At 34.9% G+C, this 26,460-nt stretch overlaps 1 protein-coding gene and 1 long non-coding RNA gene across 3 annotated transcripts in view; both read right to left on the bottom strand.

Annotated features, from left to right (window-relative positions):
• Window positions 1-26,460, bottom strand: part of LOC105145417 (neural cell adhesion molecule 2) — a 227,251-nt gene that overhangs the window by 11,163 nt on the left and 189,628 nt on the right. For both annotated transcript variants that reach the window (XM_011054921.2, XM_087407023.1), the window contains 4 exons: window positions 11,127-11,278; window positions 3,348-3,492; window positions 3,082-3,212; window positions 1,671-1,830 (listed from right to left, as the gene is read on the bottom strand). In XM_011054921.2, the coding sequence (XP_011053223.2) occupies window positions 1,671-1,830; window positions 3,082-3,212; window positions 3,348-3,492; window positions 11,127-11,278 (588 nt within the window). The remainder of the gene's footprint in view (window positions 1-1,670; window positions 1,831-3,081; window positions 3,213-3,347; window positions 3,493-11,126; window positions 11,279-26,460) is intronic.
• LOC147909270 (uncharacterized) lies at window positions 11,924-21,161 on the bottom strand. The gene is made up of 2 exons (XR_015545374.1): window positions 15,934-21,161; window positions 11,924-15,872 (listed from the first exon to the last, which is right to left on the bottom strand). It is a non-coding gene; the product is annotated as an uncharacterized LOC147909270 (long non-coding RNA).

Consider the following 26,460-nt stretch of genomic DNA (forward strand, 5'->3'; position numbering starts at 1 on the left):
GGATATACTTCGTCTTGTAAGGCTCGTGAATTTCTTATACTACTACTTAAAGTTGCTGGGAATGATTTACCGATATTTCGTGATCTATTTTAAGTTTCTTGTGAAGATCTAATAAGGAAAATTATTATTCGATTATAAATAGGATGCACGATTATCGAGATATTATTGTTATCTTAGTTTCCATTATTAGAAAGATTTCTTAAGAAATCTGGCTTAACATTTTCATATTAAAAATATTATTTCAAAATTTTTAAATTTTTACTATCTTAAAAATTCAGACACAAATTATATTTTTAAAGTATTTCTTATAATTTTTTAGACGTGAGAAGTTACTGTCATCTATTTAAATGAATAAAGTTTAATTTGCATATTTTAATTCCAATGTTAAATAATTTCGCAATAATAATAACAGAGCTAAAGTAAAATCAGAATTTTACTTTAAAATCTACCTCAAAATCCACTTCAATATTATTTTTTTAAATAATTGGTCAGACAGTTTAATTTTCAGTATTAAGTAATTTTATTATTAATCAAATTAGACATTCTCCAAATCAGCTTTATCCTTTTATTATCTTCTTTTACAGCTTGCTGAATAAAGTATTAATAATGCGCTTATTGTAATTTTTAACTGCGAATTTCTATATTAAATATGTGCGAGCTTCACAATAATACGCTTTGCGTTTCGTATACCTATCTGACGAAGCTTTCAAATAAATTCAAATATTGATTAACAAAACTATTGCAAAATATTTCGATATCGCATCCGATAATCTGCACGCAAACGAATAAACAGCTGGATATCCTGATAATATTGTACACGCAATTCGCGAGGGACATATAGATGTACGTATATAAGCCAGGAATTAAAATTTCACAGCGGAAATTTACGCGAGTACCGAATCTTTACTCATTATAATTCATTATTAATTGAAGTCGATCGAACACATTCCCGTTGAGAATCTTCGTTTCGTTATTATTCGCATTCTTAGTGCGATAAATAATCCGAATTATGAATGTAGCTGCATCGAGAAGACTCAGTATTTAGTACTGTAATAATCCGAATAAAATCGATAAGCATTAACAACCATATTTCAGCGTACGTTGAAATATGATAAATAACTCGAATTATTACTTAGCTACATCAAGAGGATTTAGTCATGTACTTAGGATTGTAATAATCCGAATAATAGATTAAAATCGATAAAGTATTAATGTCTATATGTTTCATTATATTTGTTTGGCATGTTTTTTGAGCAAATATTTTCGAAATATTTGTCTATTAAGATTAAAATGAATCACTCTGTATACTGAAATACTTTTGATTAATGTTTTTTATTTTGTATTAACTGCAAAAACATTACGGTAAAGTTGGTTAGAAAAAATACTAAATAATAAATAATTATATATAAAAAGATATAAAGATTAAATACAAAGTTGTAAACACACAGCTGTAAAGTGATAGATATCTGTCATTTGTATTACTGACATCATATAAACATTATTTAGCCCTTAAATTCAATTTAGCTTTTATGCTTCTGTTTATTATTTCGTACTAAATAATCAGGCTTTAAAACAATTCCTAATTTAATTTATACATTCCGATAAATAAATTCTCCGCGGTGTTTGTCCTATTCAATTTTCTACTATATTATATATGTAAGAATACGTACACATCACGTTTAGATAAAAAGGCGAGCTTTCGCCGTCACCCTCAGTATTGTATCCCACGCACGTGTAATTGCCAGCGCTTTTACGATCAACTCCCTGCAGCACTAAACTCTGGTTGCTGATTATGATGCCCTGCGTGATGTTGTGATGGAGTGCCTTGCCCTGAAAGAAACACGACCAACATTGACACGTCACTCGCCGTTACATTAAGCGGGCTACGTTTCGGAGTGAGAATTACTTTCTGTGCGTGTATATGGTACACACACGAACGTGAATAAACCAACAACCTCTCATTTGTCAGAGACGAAAAGAAGATAAGAGTGATCATCGTGACAGAGGTGGCGGAAAGTTATTATAAAAGTTTGATACTTCGAGCGTCGAAGTTTATATTCGGTCTTAACATAAGTCGATGCGAATACAGGCATAATCGAGCTTGTTAGTTGGCGAGAGACCGATCTGTTTACGACACTCGGGTTTTAGAACTTTCTGAGAGCGAGAGATACGGACGAATTACTAGCGACGAACATTGTTACGCATCTTCGAAATAGATTAATGATAATTCGCAGCGAGGTGAAATGAGAGAGTATTTGCGGAGATTACATCTCCGGAAAATGATTCACGAATATATTCTGATTTTTTTCCAGAAATTCTTCTCTGGGAAATGTTTTTCTATGTACCGTGAAATCTCGGTATAATTATGATAAATTCTACTTCGCACATGGATGCTGTACATACGCTAATTGGTTAACGTAAAGTTGATTCATTAAAGATAAAACTTTTAAATAAATCTCGCTGAATAAATTATTGTAATTTCAAGTTTTGCGTCTCCGATTTCTCAGCTAAATTGATTTCTTGAAAAATGTTTAAATCAACTTGTTTTTATCAACAACAGTCGGTGATTTTCTAAAAATGTTTTCTATCTCATATTTCATTTTGAAATAATTAAGCTTCGTAATAATTTGATACATTATTGAGTATCTGTATACATCAACTATTATACTAAATCTCTCCATTGATTATCTTGTCCACTTTTACGTGCATTTATTTGCATTGCCGATGTTTGTCTTTCAAAGTAAGGAGATACTCCAAAGTATCAAGTACTCGGAAGCCAAAACAACATTTATAGCTTCCGCTTGAGTAATAGCAAATTTGATTGGACGCACTCAGTGTGATTGATGCAAATAAAGGCCATTGTATACAAATTGCGGTAAAGATGTGTGTTCGATATAAATATAGAAATAGATTAAATCATGAAATACTCAATAAATTTTATTGTGTTGTTGGTAAAATATATATTTTTATAATTCAAATACTGCATTTCACTTTTACATCCAGATTAAATCAGTGCACATCGGCTTTAACATGTACTAGTACGTCCAACAAAATTCACTATAAAATTGTGTTTTCGCTCACCTGATGTCGCCATTCCACCTTGTACACCGACGGCTCGGCCTGTATGAGACAGTCGAAGTAGACATCCGTGCCTTCGCGTATGGTGTTAGGATTCAGCGACGTGCCGAGCTGGATCTGCGTCTCTGGCGTATCTGCGAATCACGACCTTCAATAAATCGTCAAAATCGACCGGAATCCCCGGCGTCTGAATAAATAAGGAAAGAGCGTCGCGAGCGCGCCCCGGGGAACAGAACCGGATTCGGGGCTGTCGTCGTTTATGAGCTTACATTGTATCTGGAGTACCCAGCCGTCCTCTATCGGCGCAGTTCCCATGATTCGATTTTCAGCTTGACACGACAAGTGTCTGCCTGCGTCTGCTTTCGTCGCCATGAAAGATAAAACGCTGGTGGTCGTGTTCCCATCGACGGAGGTCTGTAACAACATTATGATAACGTTCATCGGAGTCCCCAGTTTCCGCCCGTCCACCCTGCCGACACTCGTCGCATTTATTCTCTTTTTCTTCATCGACACGGTCGTTTGCTTACTCGCTCTGTCATCAATGGCGGTGAAAGCAACCGTTCAACCCCTATATATTAAAAGCATATCTGTCATCTGACCTGGAGGGTCAGAGCTAATCATGGTCGATATTCTCAATCAATTTCTCGTTACCTTTCTCGAGGGATAGGTCTACTTTTTTAAATAAAGAAGTAACTTCTATCTTATTTTAGAGCAAAACTGTCATTACGTCAGAGTTTCATTGAATTATTCAATGTATATGTGTCAGATAAATTTTCGCAACTTATGTAAGGAAGTACGCAAGTAATAAATAAATATCTTTCTCATTTTTCTGTTGTTTATACCATATCTTAACTGTCTTTTTCATCTAATGTATCAAAAACGCATATGTTAGTACGAAAAAACTTTATTTTATGCATGATGAATCTTCTAAAGTAGTATGGATGATATGCATATAGATAATGTATGCGCATATAGATAATATAATTTTTAATGTATTACTTCATCTATCAGTTTTTTAAAATTAAAGAACAATTTTTTTTAAAGACGCGCATTTGTAGCTATTCTTCATAAACAAATTCTAATTTTTTAAAATGAATTTCTCAATCTTCTATCTAATAATTAATTAAGGTAACTGGAATTAATATAGGTATCAAAATACCTATTTGTTCGTATTATACGATCAATTCAACAGATAGCAGTAATAGGTGGTGCAGATTGTTCGCTTCACTCGATTGTATCAGTTTATATTGCTCAATTTGTTCATTCTGTTATCGTCAGTAAAGCAAAATGCAGATTGCTGTGATATAATAGCGATGTAATATTTCATAGATAAATAATTGCTTCCTAAACTATCAGAAGATTGTTATTGATTTCAGTAGTTGATGTTATCATAGCTCTATGTTCATACTTTACAATATTATATATTTAGTTTATATTTTTATCATGTTTTGTTTATAATCAAAGAGAAGAAACTTGTTGTGGAACTAATGTGGTCAACCTGTGTGTAGGCATACTGATAGTACACGATTGTAATGTTTTTTTGTACTCTTGTTATTATTTCAGATTATGGATTTTAATTCACTTGTTAAATATCGTGAGTAGATAAGCAGATAAGTAAATGAGTATTGCTTGGAAAATAGTTTTTTGTGTATTCTTCTATGTCAATAAACTTATAATATTATTAGGTGTTGGAATTAATTCGTAGCGTTTTACAAGTGATGGGAAGTACTTTCATTAATGTATTTTTTAATGCTCATGTGAAATAAATAACATTCTTTCATTAAAAAACGCTACGAATTAATTCCAACACCTAATATAAATAATAAAAAATTATAATATTATAAAAGTAACAATGGATTATTTTATTTTCTATTTTTGTAATATCTTTTTTTACAAAAAAAGGTATATATACTTAGATCATATTGAGTACATATGTATCCAATATATGCACATAATGCTACTTCTTTTTAAATCTATTCTACCTATATGAATATTTGAATACATCTCATATTTTTTATTAACATTTAGAAATGTTCCTTTTGAATGTGACTACTAATTTTCATTTCTAGACTCATCAAAAAATTAGAAAAAAATCGCAAAGCTTAGTAGGAACATACAGAGAGAGTTATTTTATTTACTGTTAGTGAAGCATGTCATATATCGTTTTTCACAGTAAAAAAGGCTGTTCTTTGAATATAAGATTCTGTATCAAAAACGCATATAAAATCTAACATTTTATATTCAGACTTTATTTCATATTTAATTGGAGAAAAAGTTCTGCGGAATTTTGTTAGCTCAAATACAGAATATATTTATTTTTACATTATTATATACAGAATATATTTGTTGCGAAATTTTCTGACGCGAAAGCTTAAAGTTTTTCCTAAAAGTTTGTTTTTAAAAAATGTTCCTATGACTTTTTGTTACCAAGTTACACGCGGATTAAACAAAAGAGCATTTTGATTTTAATTGCTCATAACTCCGTTAAAAATCATCGTACCGTAATTAATAAAACAGATTCTTAAAATTGAAACGTTGCTCTAATGGTGTAATTGTCAATTTAAAAAAAAATAAAATATATGTACAGTTGAGCTAAAAATGTGATATTATTGTTCTTTTTTCCATTGCGCAATGATTATAAAGATAGTAATATCACACAAATTTTTAATTTCAAATTTCTATATATTTTACATTTAAAAAATTAGCATGATACTATTCGATAGAGTAACGTTTCAGCTTTAAGAATCTGTTTTTTTAATTGCAGTAAGATGATTTTTAATGGAGTTATGAGCAATCAAATTCAGAATGCTCTTTTTTACTTAACTAGCGAATTAACTCAAGAATAAAAAATCGTAGAAACATTTTTAAAAAACGATTTTGTAAAAAAAAACTCCAAACTTTCACGATATAGATAGTGGAAAATTTTTACAAATTGTTTTTGGTACGTGACAGACTCACAAAGTGAGAAGAAAAATTTCCCTTTTTTGAAATTTATAGTTTTCTATATATAAAAATTACAAAATTCACATAAATTCAAGAAATATAATAACCATTCGAAAGTAGAGATTTCAAGCTTTAAAACCCTCTTTTAAAATTTACATTTTGATTATTTTTAATGAAGATATTCTATATATAATTTTGAGCTAACAAAATACCGCAGAACTTTTCCATCAATCCAATACTTAATTTTATTCTTGGATTATTTTAAACATGGGACAAAAAATTGTAGAAAAAATTAATGGTAAGAAATATTTATGATAGTTGAGATTATAACGTTCGATTTAAAACCGCGAATATCGATTCATTTAACTTGGAAACTTGTTCAAGTAGTAAACGCCTCTGAATAATCAGACATGCATCTCCGTGGAAAACCACGCGCCCAAGGACTTCCGATTCGATTTACACCGTCGAGACGCGCACTCAATGTAATTTGCAAGCTCGACCATGGCTCGTACAGCTCCTTAAAGTGACCATAAAATAAGGTTCTCTCTTGCGCACGTGTACCTCTGTATGGCCGTGCACAAGTGTGTCTCATTGCAAGGGTGGCAGGAGAATTATCGTTATCGCGAGTACGAACCTGTAGTAAAAGCGTCATTAAGCGTGAAATAATTTAAATCAGAGTCGCGCGAAGTTCGCGAATTTGCGCTTGTAATTAAGGAGAATCGATGCCTTAATGAACGTCCAATACGTCGAGTGGCCGGTTAACCATTCCGTCTCGTTGCGTCTATATATACGATCGCCCAAATTTATCTCCCTCTATCCGTACAATCGTAGGAGTTTGCAAACGTACGTATAAGAATAGATAAAAACATGATAAAACCGCCTTTTTTTTTCGTAAATGAATTATTCGCCAGTTAACGTTTCGTAAATAATGGCCCGTTTGATAGCAGTGACGAGTAAATAACACGTATTAACAACGGAAAGCGAACTTTTTTTTTACTATCGATTTTGATCACAAAACAAACCGAATAAAGCGCGTGGGTGAACGTGTGAACCAATTTTATAACAATCGATCAGTGTACGACCTCGAAAACATTCGTATGAGAATTGTTTTCCCTTTGTTATCCGAGCAAATACTTGTCGAATAGCTCCGAGGTGTCGAAGGAAAAAAAAACGTGAAATGTTTTTTTTTCTTGTTTTTACCTTTTTCGATTTTTCGCTAAAATGAAAACTACTTTGTTAAACGCTATTATCCCCCTGGATAAAATTGTGTAACAAAATTTATATTTGCGTCTCGTCAATTTAATATTATGATATAAAATAAAATCCAGGTAGTTAATTCAGACTGATGGCATGTGAGGATTTTTTTTTAACTTTGTTACAAATCATGTAAAATTCAAGTTTCGCTTCTGCATCTCTAATATTTCATATTTTAATTAACATCTCGTTATTCCCATATCAAAATTAAGCATAATTCATAATTTTACGCTATTTAAAAGTTCCGTAGCTTACGAAAAATCAAGTTCGTGGATTATGAAGCACCCGTAATAACTCTGCTTTACGTTTCGTGAATTAAACATCCATGCTAGTGCAAACACTCGCTCCGTCCAATGAACTGAGTTTAGGGATTACGCTCCACGCATAAAACAGGAATAGTGGAGGGTAGACAGAGAAAAACGCATCGCCCGCATTACTCATATTCCTGAACGAAATATAACGCAAAATTTTTCATAAAATCTCAAAATATTCCGAGCGCTTTTTCAACTTTCCCGCGGTGTGTCGGAAAAAGTGGACAGTCGAGGCTTCAATCTCGCGTGAGAGCGCGACGGATGCGAGGATTCCTCTCTCCCCTTCTCCCCCTTCCCCGCGATTCTGTCGCGCGATTAAAAAATAATCGCGGGGCAGAGAGTGCGCTCGAATAATAAATTTCACGTCTTGCCGAGGGAATAAATCAACGGTAGCGGACTCGCGCTCTAATTTCGTTCCGATGGCGGCGGAGAGCTTCGCGCGCCGCGCCGTTTCACGCGGTGGCCCGCGCAAAGATAATTACGAAATGAGATGCGCCATTCATTAAAAATATATTTCCGACTGCGCATTCCAGCGAGGTCGAATCGATTAACATAATTGCTGCAATTCCATGATACGATACGGTGGAAAAATACTCGCGACGCGAAACCCTCGTTTACGGAATGTTGTATTTATATATATATATAGGGTGTTTCACAACTATCGAATTTCCTCTTAAGGACGTATTCTTGAGATAATTTTGAGACGAAAATCCTAATACAAAAATATCGAAGCTACAATAATTTTTGAATTATAAAGAATGGTTAAAGATAGTGTGTAATTCGAAAACTATTATAGCCTCGATATTTTCGTATTAGGATTTCCGTCTTAAAATATTCAAAAGAATCCAGAAATAATAATAGAGGCTCTAAAAGTAAAATAGTTTTTTACTTACAAGCATTTAAAGTTAGCTTATAATTCAAAAAATTATGTAGACATTTTCGTATTAGAATTTTTGTCTCAAAATTACCTCAAGAATATATCCTTAAGAGAAAGTTCGGTAGTTGTGAGACACCCTGTATATACACCACGGTAACTATTTTTACGCGCGGTTGCGTAATCGCGGGAAGAGCTGCGAGAGATGAAGCGAGAAACTCGCTGAGAAAACGCTGTGTGATTAGTAAGAAGCGGGAGAAGCAAGAAGAAGAACAGGCCTCTTCGGTCGAGACATTCCATCGTGGATTATACCGGTTCTCTCGTCGTATTTTCTATCCCTTCAACCCCCGCCGCTTCTGTGTTTAACTTTCTTACGTAAGCAGCGAAACAATCTTCACTGTCGCGTCGTCTAGCGCGGGTATCGACTTTGAAACAATATTTTCTCTGTCCCGTATACAGTACGGGGCCCTTCGCTCCCTTCGCCCTCGTCCTTAATCCGCCGCTACCCGACAAATATTTACGTCGTCGTCTTAAGTGCGGATCAAAACGCGCGGCGGATACGACGCGCGTCGCGTTGTTTGCGCACCGTTCCTACGTGCATCACCTCTCATCCGTGTACCCTGTGCGCACCATGTGTTTTGCCGGGGGTTGGCGCAGAGAAATCGAAGTAGAATAAACAGAGGCCGATGCTCGATTTCGCCCGACAACGGGTCAATTTATTCGAAAGTACGTTCTTTCATTTCGTTCGCTAATCCGCGTTTCCATTGACGTTTGTTTGCTTTGTATACGAAATACCTTCATCCGTTTCTCGCGACAGTAACGCCGTGCCCCGGTTAGAGCGTTCGATTTACGTTAAATCGAAATTTATTTCGCCGCGCGCTCGGAATGAAATTGAATGAATTAATGAATTGTATCGGAACGGAAGAGGGAGGGAGAGAAAGAGAGAGAGAGAGAGAGAGAGAGAGAGAGAGGGGGAGGCAGGGGAAATGCACGCGCACGAGAGGATTTCATTCTCATAGATCAAGTATCATCGTAATCGCCCCAGTGAGATATTCTTTATTCGAGCTGCGCGTAATTAGATTTATCGATATTTGCGACGTACCTCTTCATTGCCGTTGATTAATCCCGTAACGACGAAATGTTACACTTTTTTATCAGAACACAGCGTACGACTCGATTGCGTAACACTGTTATACAACAGTTTCTAGCTTTTTTCATTTTATTTTCAATTCCATGATAAATCGATGCAAGATTTATACGGAGGGAATTTCATATTTTGTGAACAAAACGTTCAAACTGTTCAATAAACAATTGTTTCATAACATTGCCAACATATTGTCCTAATATTTTTCTCTTTCTAGAAAAAGAGAAAGAGAAAAACTGTAGATTCTAGTTATCGATTATCTATTCTAATTTCACGTCTGAAAAGTAATTTTTTAATTAAGGAATTAATCTAATTAAAAAATTTTCCGAGAAGTTTTCACTAAAAGAAAAATCGATAAATAAAATGAAACAAAAAGTATGAGATTAATGAACAAGAAGAATCAGTTGAGAACAGATAGTTTGTTTGCAATTAAAAGTGGATAATACATTAAGAATACTCTTAACTAAAATAAATATAGTTTATATAAGCAATTTACTTATATTTGTTGTGTGTAATTTAATTATATTTCAATATTCTTAACGTTTATTCTCATTAAATTATTGCCTCGTACTCTCTTTTATCTCAATTATGCTTAAATTAACAATATATCTCGACTTATAGCTGTAGGATAGTTTCATTTCCCGTCAATTAAACATAATCTCTGCACGGTAGGCTTCACTATAAATGGCAGTCAATCACGTAATCAGCCTATGTCTTTTTTGGTGTCGTTTAATCCACGTGTAAATTGAACGTGGAAATTGCTTTGCCGCGAAATTAGGAGACACACGTCAACCAGACGAGTCGAGGTAGTGAGAGATTAATCGTCTTTCGTCACTGAGAAGATTAAACTGAATTATCGTCAATAACATACAATCAAAAATGTATCAATTTTAATTAAAAAAGGTATAATTACACGTCCCTCTCATATTTTCCGATTTATACATCACATAGATAAGTTTCTTTTCTTAAGTTAAATATAAATTAAATAAAAATAGAAGAAAAAGATATCTCTCTAGAACTCTTGTGATATCTTCTACAGTTTGGCGAAAACACGGTAAATATGTAAGAAAAATTTCGAAAGTTTAGACACGTGTAGGACAAAACTTTCTCGCAGTGACAGATGCGTTTTTAATGTATTACAGAACATAAACAATAAAATAACTTAACAATTTATGTCGATAGTTCATCTTGGTTATTATATTTGTTTATGTTTATATTTAAAACATCATAACTAGAAAAATAATATATTGTAAATTATAAAAAATGATCAAATAGATTTATAATGTATTTTTTAACATGATCTTCCATTAAGATCGATTTGCATTAAAGAAATATCATGATCTTCCATTTGTTTAAAAGAGTTAAATATTCACATGAATTAAGGTGATATTCTTGATAAAGGAATCAAGGATTCTCTCTTACTCAAGACTACAAACTCAAGTTTATGCACTGCCGAAAATGGCTGGATGGAATGTACGTTGACTGTAAGAATGAAAATTATTCTATAAAGGAACACACTTACGGTCTCCTTGGAATCCACTAAGCGTTGACCGTTCCTCCGCCAGGTAACGCTAGCTGGTGGTCTGGAACCGGAAGTTGTGCATACCAGATCGTATTTCTTGCCCGCCGACAGTGGCCGGTTTCCGTCAATTATTTTCACTTCCAAGGGGTTGACTGAAAATTATTCAATTTATTGATTAAATAACGTTTGATATTTCTTATCTTTTTATAAAATGTTTGCAAAAAAATATTGAAATGACTTTCACAAATTTTGCTGGCAAGAATTTTTAGATATTATTATTTTATTTAAATTCATCAATATCATTAACACAGCCTTAATTTAATTTAATAGACATAAACGTTAATATTATTTTCATTTCTGGTGGTTTTTATTTCTATCAAAGTTTTTTATTGGTTATTATACAGTTAATTTTTATTATAACATTTTATTGTAAAAGTTTTTGATCCTTCTGGCCGATCAATTGTGATGAACCAGATAAATCTTTATGATTAAGCTCATAATTTGCTCGATCCATGGTTGCCACTCATTCATAAAAGTATGTGATTATGTAGATATAATATGTATATATTTTTGTTCTATTGAGAATGACAAAAGCAAGCCGAATCTCGTACGAATATCTTCTGAATAATATTTTTACACAATAAATACCGCGATGATTCTTATATCCTACTGTACTTTTCTTGTTTTTGTATACATTTGTTAAAACTGAGGAGTATAAAGTTGTCATTATTGCTTTTATTTGTCACGCAAAAATAGTTTCTATTATATTAACTCGAGAGAGGGCTGTACATCAGTCATTTTGCCGTACTTTTTCATTCTTATATCTCTCAATTTATTAATAACTGAACACCTTGGACTTCCGTGCACTAAATTCATAATGTCAAATTATACTCAATTTGAGTTATTATTAATCATTTTTATAGGTCGACACTGCTTCTCAATGTGTCGTTAATTTATTTGACTAAAATAATGGAATTAAATAATTCAATTCAAGAAATGTATTAAATTTAATTCCAATTTAGATTATTATTTACTAAGTGCAAACGTTAATATGGAGATATTGTTTACTTTGAAACTAGCAATTTAACCATAGCAATTTGATTTACATTTTAACACACACGGAAGTTAAAAATAACCAAATGTTATTTAACTGAGAGAATTACCATTGTTCTATTAGTATTAAATAGTGTGTATGTGCATAAATATATTTCCAAAATGAACGCGCTTGCTAATGCTAAGCTAAATCACACGCCTACTTCTGGATAAAACGAACAGAAATAATAAATTCATCTAGACAAAAAAAGTATTTGAGCATGTGATTAAGTTACGTACCGAATTGAAAAGGTGATTCTGCAGCCCTTTGCAGTCATATAACCGGTATGACGAATTTTAAGCGTGAGATCATAAACTCTCCCTCTCCTCATTAATCCTACTACTGCCCTCTCTCTTTTCCGCTCTCTTACTACTTTATCACGCGCCATGTATCTTGCCGCGCGATAGCTCAGGTACCATAACAAAGTGAATAACTTAATTTAGAGCGGGGACAATTAATCTTGCGTCCCATCTTGCGCGCTCTTTTTCAAGATGATTCAAGTGTTTCTCAAGGTGACTTCGCAATGAGGCTTCGCAGATTTTTTTTTGTACGTAAACTCTTCCTAAGTCGCTTTGTAAGTTTGTGTACAAAAATGTATGAAAACGAATAAACTAATCGACATAATATATATGGAATAAATTTCTTCTTAGACTCTGAGCTCAGAGTCTTTTTTAGAGTACGCTTTATCTATCACATTTCTTTATCATCGCAGACTTTTCCGAGTTAAATAAATTTTTCCCAAGTCCCCTTTCGCATTTCAACAAAGTATCTTCAATTTACCGCTTCCGCTTCTCGACTGGATGTATCGGTTTAAAAATTTCGCGGTAATCCTGGCGTCTAGCAAGACAAATTAAAAAAGGTCCGCAATTAATTAACCCCACTCGTTGTTCTAACGTCCTCGCGATAACGGCGCGAGTAAAATTAAGCGCTCGACTGCCCTCGACCGCTGCTCGTTTCTTCGTTATAGCGGGTCGCTGGCCGCAAGACGCGTACCTTCCTGCACGCCAAATTGACGTTGATAAATCCTCTTTGTTATAAAGCGATACATCATCGGCGTGCACTTCGCTCGCGTACGAGGAATTGAAGTTGTTCAGAAAATTGTCGCCAGATGTATATAGAACGCCTATATATACTATAGAAATATCGACTTATAACTTTCCGATATAGAATGGTTTTGAAATTAGTATTCTCTCCATTGTGTAACAGTTTTAGAATGATAATAGAATTAATATCATTAAAGATTCTTAGCAACCAATTAAGTTGTACTTGTCACTTTGACGTCAAAACATTGACAGTAAATAACATCGGTTTGTTTGCTGAGTTGGAATTAATATTATTAAAGATATTAAAATTAATATCATCATTTTAATTATTAAATTTTTGTCATATACGAAAAGAACGATTTTGTTGAAGTAACTAAAAATTTAAGATACAGATTTGAAAATAATTTTGTAGACCATCAAAATAATTGTGTAAAAAAACTCGAGCATGATGAGCAATGCTGCAACGACATTTTGATATCTAATTACAATTAGCTTGAATGTCCTGCGTAATTATTTTGATGATCTCATAAAGTTAATTTCAGATCTGTAGCCAGCTAAATTTTCAGATACTTCAGCAAAATTGTTCTTTCCGAGTTTGCTGAAGTCATAATAATCTTATAAAATATTAATGGAATGGGAATGTAATATGCTAATGTATTTCGAAAATCGATTTCTAAATTTAAGAGAAATAATAGTTATTTCGCGACAGATTGAATGAGTATTACTGTCTTCGATATTGGACGAGCAAGAGTATTGGCTCGTGAAGTTTAATTCAAACATCCGTATATTTGATGCAAAGCGTGGCGTATATTGTTATTCGCGCATCCTCTGAATTTTCCCATAGCCGCTTGGATAAAGATTTTCATCCGGAGTGCGTTGAACCCGGAGAAAATTGCGGATCCGTTGCGTTGCCCTCGGCTATACCTGTACGTTGCACGCGATGTGACTGAGAATTTATAGAGGCGCGAGTAAGGCGATTGTCGATAACGGCGCAAAATGACCGCGAACGATGGTTTTGCGGATACTGGAAACGCCGCCGCGCAAATCGGTAATGGTAAATGTTAGCTGCGTACAACCATCGGAGGTTTTGGTTATTGTATTTATAGGATCATACATTATGGAAGTTCCTTGATTTACGGCGTGATATGAACGGCGATAAGCGTCACAAGTTGTATGGACCGAAAATATTCGTACGGAAACGATCTATCTTCGTCGTTCTTTTAAAGTAATTTGCGCACGTCCATTTACGGATCGCGGTAATTATTCGCGAGGACGGCGTATTCCGACGTGACGTCGAACACAGAGCGGAATGTTAGGACGAAAACTTGTCAGTCTTGAATAGCATCAATCGGAGTAACGGACGGGTATCCGCCTCGTAAATGACATTTATTAATTAAAAAGGGGTGTTGCATTTTTGCATCACGCTGCCACAAACCACCACTCTTCCATCCAGTAGAGATTCCGGCCATCCGGCGATGAGCCGCATAATGAAATTAATTAAAGCCGATTTCTATCTTGCTGCCCGCGGTGAAATCCTCGCCGATATTATTCTGCCCTACAGTTTTACTTCCACTCAATAATTCAAGATCGATTACGGAATTATGCCGCATGCATACGCTCCATATACCTCAATCGCTCGTAATTTCAGCTTTATCATAAATTTATTGACGAATAAAGCGCGAGCGGTCTGGGATAAAATGAGGATTTTACTGCTATTTTGGGAAAAGCAATTTCTTATCGCGCTTTTCAAGATTTACTGTAATTTCTCAGTACATTCAATATTTGTGGATATACGGAAATGAAAAAATACAGATACGAAAAAAAATTTAAACGAGACGGTTTTTCTAAAGCATTAAAAAATTTAACTATATACGTACACAGAGTTAAAAATAATTTTGTTAGACCATCAAAATAATTATGTAGGATGCTCAAGCTGATTGCTAGAACGTTAAAATTTTTTGCAATATTGCTCATTTACACTCGAGCGTTCTACATAATTTTGATCCGTTTTATCCAATAAAATTATTTTCAGATCTGTGTATCCAACTAATTTTTAGATATTTTTACAAAATCCTTCTTTTCTACGTAAAAGCGGATCAAATTGAATTTGAAAAACATTAGAAGCGGGATATATCCCATTTTTCACGAAATTGAGTTACATGGGTTATATTTATGTAGACTCAGTATTGCAGATAGAAACACCACAAGCTTCGATAGCTCGCGTGGAGTCAGTAAGCGCACAAATATTCCAATTCAAACAGAAACCTCACACAACAATATCTCTTTCCATCCTGAAGAGTCTAGCTTATCTACTTATAGAATAAGTAAGATTTCTCAACCTCTCCATTCAATCGAATGATTTATTATAAATGAAGCAAAAGTATTATAGAACAAGCTTGTTTATTCAGCACGTAAAATATTCATCTTTCCTTAATTTTAAAATGACAGGACCAAACCAGATAAAGATACTTTCAGAGAGAGTACTTCAGAATTCCAATTAAATAAACATTTATAGGCTACACATTGTTGGCTCGTACAAAATTAGTGTTTGGTGAATCATGAGGCTTCGCTGGAGTGAATAATTCAGTTGGGAATATGTGGGGACCGTCTCTGCAATTTGGTTCAGCCTGTTACCTTGGGGACACCTTTATTCAGTGAGAAAGAAACTTACTTAATCGCACCGTGACCGTCGTCGCCATCGTGCCAGGACAATCCGATTGGCAGTAGTAATATTTCAGGCATTCTAATCCGTCACCACCGGCAATAAGGCTGTCTTGGCCCCCGACATTGCCGTTGCTGTCGCTGCCGCTACCGCCGCCGCCACCGCTGCTGCCACCACTTTCCCCAATTTCCACCCCCTGAGTTACGACTCGGGACTAATTTACATGACTTGCACCGAACTAATTCGAACGGCGGTCGATAGCGCGCCGACTAAAGGGGTTAAAACGACGTTTACTTTATTACGTAATCACGGGGAAACCTAATATTGACAAAGGCGCGACGTGGAAGGGTGGTGGTGCGGTATATACGAGATGCCTTACCGATCCCTCGTTCGCTTCGCTTCAAAGAGCGGGGGAGGCTATCCGTCCGTTGCTCGTTGTAATGCCGCGAGTCTTTGCGCGGCAGTTTGTTACTTACGATTTGCAATTCCACCGGTGTTTGAGTTTACGGATTGAGATTTATGGACTCGCAATCGGGGGAGAAGCGGAGACGGAAGAGGGTTAGAACGAGGCGAGGCGAGGCGAGGCGAGGCGAGGCGAAGCTCGAGCCGACGCGCGTGGCTACGTGCACGTACGCGAGAAGCGTCTCGTTTGCATCTTAATTAAGCGGCCGTTTCATTAGCGATAAGTCCTCGGCATGCCCGGTTAATTAATGCAACTGTAATGTCGCCGCGACGTTTAACCCTTTGATATGTTACGTCATTCTCTTTTACGCCACAGCAACGCTTAAATCGAAGTCAATCACGTTCGCTTATCAATCATCACGTGTTTACCGAACATCGACAAGTCTACGATCAGATTAATCATTGTCAATAATCTATTTGTGCGCGGTAAGAAAAATTGAGGAAGATGGCAAATCTACTTTCTTGAAAGAAATTGATTGATTTAACAGCATATTAAAATAGTAACTGTAAAATATAATAATAATAATAACTAAAATAACAATTATAACAACTAAAATATATATAATAATAACTGTATTTTATTTTAATTTAGATTAATTTCAATTATTTCTACGCAATTACGTTATTTAGTACGACATGAGAGCAAATGTATTTATTTTATTCTATTTTAGCAATTCACTAACGAAATTTAATATAATAAATTTGCTAAGCAAAAGCAAGTATTTAGAGGCAATTGTAGATTTTCAATGCATAATTAGTAGTCAATTAATAATTAGCAGTAATTTTTAATAATAAACGATTAGTATGATAAATAATGTGTAATAATTATAATTAATTAAAATGATTATGTATTTATACCTTAATGTAATTCAAAGCTTCATACTAAATTATAAACATATGTTATATGTATGCTACTTTGTAACATAAATTAGAATATACATATGTATGTATTCACAGAAATTTGCTTTCAAAGGGTGGGAAATACGCATGTCTTAAGCAGATTAATCTGTATTGCGGAATTGCGCGCATCTCCCTTCTCCACAAATGTGTTTTCGCTTATTCAATAATAATACTAATAATAATATTAACAGGCAGAGGTATCGGCAAATGGGTGTGGATTCAGCATGGCTTTATCCACGGCGTACACACACGGTGCGCAGGAGAGTTACAAATCATATTAGCATGTTGGCGGATATTAGTAGATTTAGCTGTCACTTCGAAGCAAAATTCCACATATTGCACGTCTATGTAAATCTGCTTCTAACGGTAGGTAATCGTCATGTAGGACACGCCAATCGTCACTGAATGGTGTATATGCCATTAAAGATGTACTGCATTAAAGCGTTCAATTACAAATGTAATGTGTGTACACCTAAATACTCGATAACATTTAATAACGTCGTCCTATCGATCTCATGAATTATATTAATAAATGATGTCGTTATTAAAAGCGTAATAACGTGCAAAATAAAAATCTGTTTTTGCATAAAGATAGACACTAACGGGGCTGTTTTTGGATTGAAAGTAAATCACTATTCAGATAACTCATATATATATTTAACTTTATTTCTCTCGGCAGCTGTTTGAGTTTATCTATCTTGTTGCTTCGCAAATATTGTTTCTTACAAAATTAAATCGAATGAGAACGGGATACTTTAATTTCTCTGGCATTGGGTTTCTTATCACAAAGCGCAACTTTATTTCTTTTGAAGAACGAACGTACCTGTCAAATAGGAACGCGGATCCAGCGGATCACCGTAGGTACACAGAGAATTAAGCATAATCTAGACGCATATATGTACGTATGCTATCTATCATTATGCTCCTCCACGTAGATGCTTTATCTTTACTCCGTTAAGTTCATCCAGGAGCCCACGAAATTGGGATATGGCTATTGTTCCCCAGCTACGTCATCGCGAATGCTATAAATGCCGTATCGCGCGTGCACCTGCGGCAAAATTTGCTTCACGCAACCGGCTGTATCGTACCGACGTCGACGTTCCGTGCCATTTCGCATTCAACCGTTTTCCCCGCGGATTATGTCCCACGGGTGTAACGCGGGTCGGAAGTCGCATCCTCTCTTACCTAAAACTGGTTTACGCACGCTACTAACTGCGCGTATATTTCTGTACTCCTCGCCGCAGGTTTGGAAACAGCCCCTCGGGGTCAGCTATCAAACGCCGATTTTACATCGAAAAAAATGAAAACCGTGAAATATACAAAAAACATATGGGAGTACAGTATAAAATATTATAAAAACAATTATAAACAGTAATGAACCTATATCACTACCACTTAACGTTATTGTATTACATTTTGATTTTTATAAGTACCTTTTCACAAAAATCTTTTGGATGAATGCAAAAACTAAATTTTAGACAACGTCAAATGCTCTAAAAAAATATATCCGAGTAAAAAACTTGGAGGAAAAAGCTTTTTACTAAGTAAACTTTTTAATGAAATCATTAAGTTTCTAGTTTTTTTGTGTCATTTTTATCTTTATATCGAACTAAACATTTCACAATATTAAAATTCCGTAAGCGTGCATATCGTAAGAGGAAGGTCATTACGTTTAAAAAATAATAAATATAACAAGAAGAAAAAAAATTTGAATTTATACTATAAAATGTAATTTTGTAAAATGGAATTTTGGGTTTAACTTTTTAAGGGCCGATAAAATTCTTTATTTTTTTTCAAAAATTGACAATATTCCTCTTGAAATGCGATATTAATAAACTGATATTAATAATGTTAGAATTCCATAATAATATATGTCGTGGAAGAAAGATTATAACATTTAAAAAATAATAAAAATAACAAGAAAGAAAAAAGAAACTTTTTTATCTACGCTAAAATTGAAAAATGAAATTTTAACTGTTAACTGTATTCTGAGTTAATGAAACTCTTCGTTTTTCAAAAGTTGACAACATTCTCTACTCCCGAAGCATGATCTACAGTTCTAAAAATGCAAGAAAATCTGTTCCACCAAGTTCTGAATATTTCGTGACAACAATTCCACAGCGTAATTTCTCGTAACGCTGTCGTCTATTTCTCTGCTACCTTAGTTCCGTATCTCTTCATGCACGCACAGTACGCGAGGGAAGCATTTTCCTCGGTCGCGAAGCCAGCTCCTCGCAAACTCGTTGCCAACTTTTTGCCACGGTGTACACGTCTCGTTCGCGGCGGGCGACCGAGTTCTCGACGACTTCTCTCTCGGCGAACACCGGGTTGCGCGTGGAAACGGCAAATAAGCCCTATTGTCTGTGGTTTTAACTCAATGAGCGACGTAATTTCTGCCGGCCGGCGCATCATAAATATTCATTAAGAGTTAATTGTAACTCGGTTCCTCTCGCGGATAAGCAACGCGCTCGATCACGCGCGGCCTTTGTAATCCAGGGAGTGAACCTAACGGTCGATTATTCCAGCAGGTGATAAGACTAGGGAAACGTGTAGCTTCTGTGTATCGATCGTCGGAAAATTGCTTCGACGACACTGATGGTTTCTACGGTTAAGATGTGTATAATTTATTACACGGAAAGCTGTTCGAATGCATTGGTGCGTTGCACTGGGAATAGACCGTACTCAGAAATTTGACTTATTACGTAGCAAACAGTTACTCGAGCTAACCGTAATCCGGACTGACTAGCTCTCATTCGAGTGACACTTCTAATTCTGTTCTATTAAAAAGAGGGGAGGTTAAATGGGTTAAGCCTTAATTAACTGTAACTAATGTTTGCGGCCACACTGGTCTTTATTCGTACATGAGGCTCCCTCAAACACGACTGAGGTAATACACTGCTTCAACTTCTAGTTCGTTAACGCGCAAAGTGAATCCTTATGCAGCCAAGTAATTTGGAGTTCGATACAGTTTGCTCCGGTTGCGGTCGAACTTTTCCAGGCCCTACAGCCAGTACCACAGCCCGTCGGGGCCATCTTTCAAACGCGGTTGCAAAACGTCCAATCTTGCGGTAATAGATTTCTGACGTCGCGAAATGCTCGGAAATGATGCAAGCTCGGTTGCATTAACTCGAAACTCCTGATTGAGCTTCGATGAAGATCATATTGGCGAAAATGTACTTTATTTCGCGTCTTCTTTCCCTCGTGATAAAATTTCGTAACTATTAACCGAATAATGGAATGAAAAATCGTGAGAGCAAACTTGCAAAATGCCGATGGCATAATTCAAAGACGCGAACAATGGTAAAAAAAAAAAAAAAAAGAACTGTCGCGAGAAATGATTTCAGTTCTTCGTGAGGACGCAATTTTAAATTACTGCGCCCTAGACTCGTCGAAGACTGTCAATCTCGAGGCTGACAATGAGTCGAATGCCACACGAAAGAGCACTTCCACTTAAGCATCGGCCATGCGGGGTCGTGAAGCTTCTCAAGACAAGAGGAAATTGGATGAAAGCTGTCGTCGTAACCGGCGAAAAGGGAGAAGACCGCCGAAGAGAGGAAAAAGTGAGGAACGAAAACGGTGTCCGCCGCAAAAAGGATACCTTACTCTCTTTCGTTCTACCCATACCTTCCCCACCGTGGTTTCTATGAGGTCCTTCAGAACCCTCAACCCTTAATTCTCAAGAACTGGCGCCGAATAATTAAGATAATTCGATTATAAGAACAGAAAGACTTGAACAGTATACAAACTTTCTTTTAATGATAATTTAATAGCAAAAGTTTCTTAATGATGACATTTTATATAAATATATTTTTTATACTGTCTATAAATATAACATAAACTTCCTGCACTTAAATGTTTTAAGTACAAATAAAATGTATTGCATATACTGAAAAAATGTATTAAATTTTAATAAGTATTTATTTGAACAGTATTTACTAAATGTAAATATATTTATTTATAATAATTTATTTATAATATATTCGTTATAAGAACCATTAATTCTGTATGATTCAACTATTTTGTTTATTGAATAAATATTTATACAAGTAAATGTTAGTACTATTGAAAAGAAAATTATTAGGATTTAATAAAATTTTTTCTCGGTATACAATTGAATGTACTCTAATTGTTTTGTTACGCTTTATATTTTCTAATAAATCTAGTATAAAGCTAATGCAATTTCTTCGTTTAGACCATGTTTTGTTTAATTATTAGATTACTTAATTAGAAAATAGCTACATTTAATGACCGAAAATATGCATTGTGTTAAAAAATATTAATACTATCATCTCAATTTTTTTCTCCGCTGCAGTAATGCTACTTAAATTTCCTTAAAGTGCAAAAGCTTGTTCTTATCCATTCGTAACTTTTTTTTAGCTTGCTCGGCATTATCACATTGTTTATGAATATATTCATATATATTTTTATTATAAAAAAATGTACAGAACCATGATAGAATTAGATTCGCCTCATTAATGGCCAAGAACGATTGCGTGACGGGGAAATGGAAGCATGGAAATGGAGCTCTTCAGACAGAAATATTGAAGCATTGATGGTTTTTAAAGGGAGAGCTATTACAGCTAAACCAATCGGCTAGGGTGAACAGGAGCATGCTCGGATAAGACGAGACGAATAGTGATAAAGCCCCGTTTGCTGATTGGATCTCTCCCGATATTGACCGCTCTTTTATTACTTCCGCTCCTTCGTACTTCAACGTGCGAGGAATATCATATTCTCCCGGGAGAGACTGGCAAATATTTTAGGGCTTTCAAGCGAGATATCAAGTTACCGATAAAATTTGAAACAGTTGGATATGAGAGCTTTTTCGCGCAAATGTTATTTCAAGAATGTTAAAGAATTTGGGAGGAACATTCATCGGAAGTAGGAAGGAGAACAAAGAGAAACTTCCAAATTTCTTTTTCAGCCACACAGTTTGCGAGTTCTGACAGACGTCGCGATGAATTAACTTAAATTGGCTCGCATTTGCGAATTATGACAACCTAACTCGACGACGTACATTAAAGTTTTCTCGCGGTGTTCGCGAGGAGCCTGTCGCTGACACTCCCCCGGGACTCCTGTGATTCTACACGGTCTAACTACGTCATTCTGCTCATCCTTCGTTCTCTCCTCGTCGTTAGCGCGTCCTTTTAGAAACAGCCGCGAAGTCTGCGCACGTATACACGTACACAATTTGTGCAATCTAATGATTATATGAATCTTTGTATGCGCGACTGCGTTTGCGGCGTACATATATAATACGTGTACGTAAAAAGGTATATTTGAAAGCAAACGTGTGCGTATTTTACGTGCGTTTGTACTCGCCTGCTGTACGTGCGCACGCTAATGACTATCGATTTCCAAGGGCGCCATATCGCTTCTCGATAGAAGCGGTTGACGATAAACAAGGCAGACTCGCGTCGCATAACGAGACCGTTCATTAATCCGCAATTCCGGCGGCTCGGGATTTGTCGTGCGCGTTATAACAAGCAAGCGCGCCATGTCACGCCCGTGTATTGCGAACGCGATATATACGGACGCGAGCATGGACGGAGGTTGGTATTGCGCGCGTATCACCGTAGTTTCATCGTGAGAAACCTCGTTTTGGGAAATGGCAGAGATATATGCCGCATCACCTCCCGAGCATCGCTCTCGCGCGATGAAAGTCCAAAGTAAAGCAAGATTAAATTATGTACGCAATCTTTTTCCCCGCAAAAATAATCATTCACCGTGACGAAAGAAGTCGAGAAGGTGTCTACTTCGTCCTCGCTTTTGGGTCGTGCAGGATGAATCCTTCGGAGGAAACGTGTAAACAATATTTCCTTTTGATTTGCGAGAATTGAGAGAAGATATTGAATAGCTTCAGACAGCTTTGGATAGGATACAGAACTGTAATGAAATTGTTGCACTGAATAGCAAGTGCTATCTCTTGACTCGGTCGAGAGAGGTCTATAACTATGCTGTCCCTAAACGTAAACAAGAAACTACGAAAACGCTCAGTAAACTAACAAGAAACAATATCATAAGTTCAATTGGAATTAGTCTAGATTTGCAAATACTTGCAATTCATCCTGCAGATAGCTTGTTATATGTATAGAGAATGCAAGCTATATATATATTAGGTGTTGGAATTAATTCGTAGCGTTTTTTAATGAAAGAATGTTATTTATTTCACATGAGCATTAAAAAATACATTAATGAAAGTACTTCCCATCACTTGTAAAACGCTACGAATTAATTCCAACACCTAATATATATATATATATATATATCACGCGTAGACGAGATACAAATTACTAAAGCCATCTATTGGAAAAATAATGGATTTCTTTTTACTACACCTAATATATATATATAGCGTATAAACATTTTATATTGATATACAGAGCAAATAACGTTAATATACTAAACATACATGACCTATAAAATTGATAGATGTAATTAAAAATTATATGTTATGATTGAATTAACGACATTAAGTCTTTAATATTTATTGAATTCTATACCGAAATGAATAAATTTCACATGATGTTTAATCTGCTTCTCAAACAAGAACATTTCTAATTTCGTATCTTTATAAATGCATTGGATTACATTGAGCGGAGCTCCCTTTCGATGTCTCAACTGGGTCATCTATTCTATCTTGCATGATTCGTCCGGAATGACAATCACGCTAAACAACTCAATTTGTCGTAATGTGACATATTTAAATCATAATAATTTCTGTTAAAATCAATTAACATCGAGAGAGTGACTGTAGAGCTTAGTGTACTGTTAGATTATTATTTGCTAACCTAGACCGCAAATTAAGTTTAAAAATGACATGCGGTCGTGATAGCTTCAATTTCGTCTCAAAGCTGTCCGTTCCTGGTGCTTTTCAAGAAATTGCGGCGAGATGTTGGGTAAACGTCATCGCGCTCTATAGGACCGTAATGAAAGCACCCGACTGTTTTTCTTTCAACATTAATGCGACACACATATGTTCTTTCGCGGATGAACTTACTTTCGCACTCTGCGGATGAGACCTTTACCAAAATGAAACTTTCCCTATATATGTAACCTCCAGCCTCAAAATAACGTGCGCGTTATGTGTTTCCATGAATATCTGAAATCTCAATTCTCCGCATACAACAGAATGAAGCAATAGTAAACGAACAACAATTGAAACTGGAATCCCGACTATTCGTGAAATTATTACCGGAACGTGGCAGATTGTTCTCTACACATCTATATAAATAATGGTAATTGATATTAATTTCACATTTCATTTTTATTAAAATTAGCTGTTGATCAATTGCATCATAAAATTTTGATCTGACAATCGGATAATTACATTTAATGAAATTCTTGCGAATTTATTAAATTTCAAAAACGGTCATTATTAATATAGCGAGTCAAAGTTGCTTTTGACGAACTTGTAGGTTTTCATAAAGATCTTTAGGCTTCCTTTGCCCAGAGCTGTTGAGGTATTTCCGTCCTCATTCCAGCATATCACCTCTATATATAGTTATAGCACAAAAAGTTCTGTTTAGTTCATCCTACAATACGATTCAACCGAAACATTTATGAAGTTACGATTTTAAAAAGTAAGGTTTTCAGTCATGATTATTTTCATTTGCTTTACAGATATAACAAATGTCAGCTATTAAATTATGTCAGATATCAAAATTAGTGCGAAGTCAATTTGCTATACCAGCAAAAATTAAATAATTCATTCTTATCGCAAGATTATTATTATTATTATTATCATTATTATCAGAGACAATAAAAGAGAAATTTAACATAATTAATTTTAATATCAGAATATTATATTAACTTTAATTAATTTTACGTGACAGAGATAATATCAAAGGTAATTAGAACGTGTAATGAATCGTACGAATACGTGCAAAGCGAATAAGCGTGAATTCTTTTAATTGTCAATGAAATAATTATAAAAATTAATATTAATTGTCAATGATTATGACCTAAAGTTATCTTCTTTTGAAGTACACTAGTAATATTTCCTCTTGAATCGCCCTCTAAGGGTGTTTCTAGGGAAAAAGACTAGACTTTTCGCCCCGCTCCTTTGCTTTTACGTTTCTATCTTATCCCACTGCCTCTCTCCCTCCCTCCTACCCTCCCTCCCTTCCTCTCTCTCTCTCTCTCTCTCTCTCTCTTTCTGCTCGACAGTATTTTCGTAGCTGAAAATTCAGGTCAGCCGCCAGCAAACGCAGAACATCTCCTATTCAGCGGTTGCGCACCTATTCAGACCGAGTGGAAGAAGGAAAGCCACTGCATTTCAACAGGCACCACCGTGGATCATCGCAGCTCGTTCCACAGGAAATGCAAACACGCAGGAGTTGGATGCTGTTTTCTCACGGGGTTGCGCATGAAGGCACCGTTGATGTCGCCCCATATTCTGCATGGATTAAGCGATGGGGAAATAAAAATGATAGCGAACCCGTCCACAGTTAATATATAAATATTACGCAAAATAATCATTTAATATGCAGAGCTATATCTCTGTTTATATCTTTTTGTAATAGTTTTAATAAAGCGAGTATATTAACATCAATGTTTTGAATCATATTTTTTGTATCCATGTTTTTACTTATTAATTCGAAATTACAATATTAATCAAGTTTTTCAGAAATTATAAAAATTGTTAAAAAGCTAATATTATTTTAAAAACTTCATATAATTTTATTGAGAGTTTAATGTTCAATATTTTATTCACAATTTTTAATATAATATATAAATTATAAACATTTGTTTTATACATCTAAATTTTCTTTCTTTTTCTTTTTCTTGTATTATATAAATTGTATATAAATGCTTTTACAAAATTTTTTAAATAATCGATCAATTTCATAAGCAGGAGTTGCATAATCAGTGCATTTTAATATTCAGATTTTTGAATATTTTTAAATATCATCGCTATTTGCTGCTATAGGAAAATTCATTTTAGTATGAAAACAGATTGTTGGGAATACATTATATAACATGGAAACAACATTATTCTTCGTTTATGGAAAACCATCTCCCTTGGAGAAATAACAAAAACATCATATAATAACACGTAATATAATATAACATCAATGTATATAAAAATACATGGCGTAATGATTACTCAATTAAATACATATGGATACTTCAATATTTAAATATTACGAGATATTTGAATATTCAGTAGAT

This window comes from Acromyrmex echinatior, chromosome 6 (genome assembly GCF_024713525.1).
Source record: "Acromyrmex echinatior isolate Ae372 chromosome 6, ASM2471352v2, whole genome shotgun sequence".
Taxonomy (NCBI): Eukaryota; Metazoa; Arthropoda; class Insecta; order Hymenoptera; family Formicidae; genus Acromyrmex; species Acromyrmex echinatior.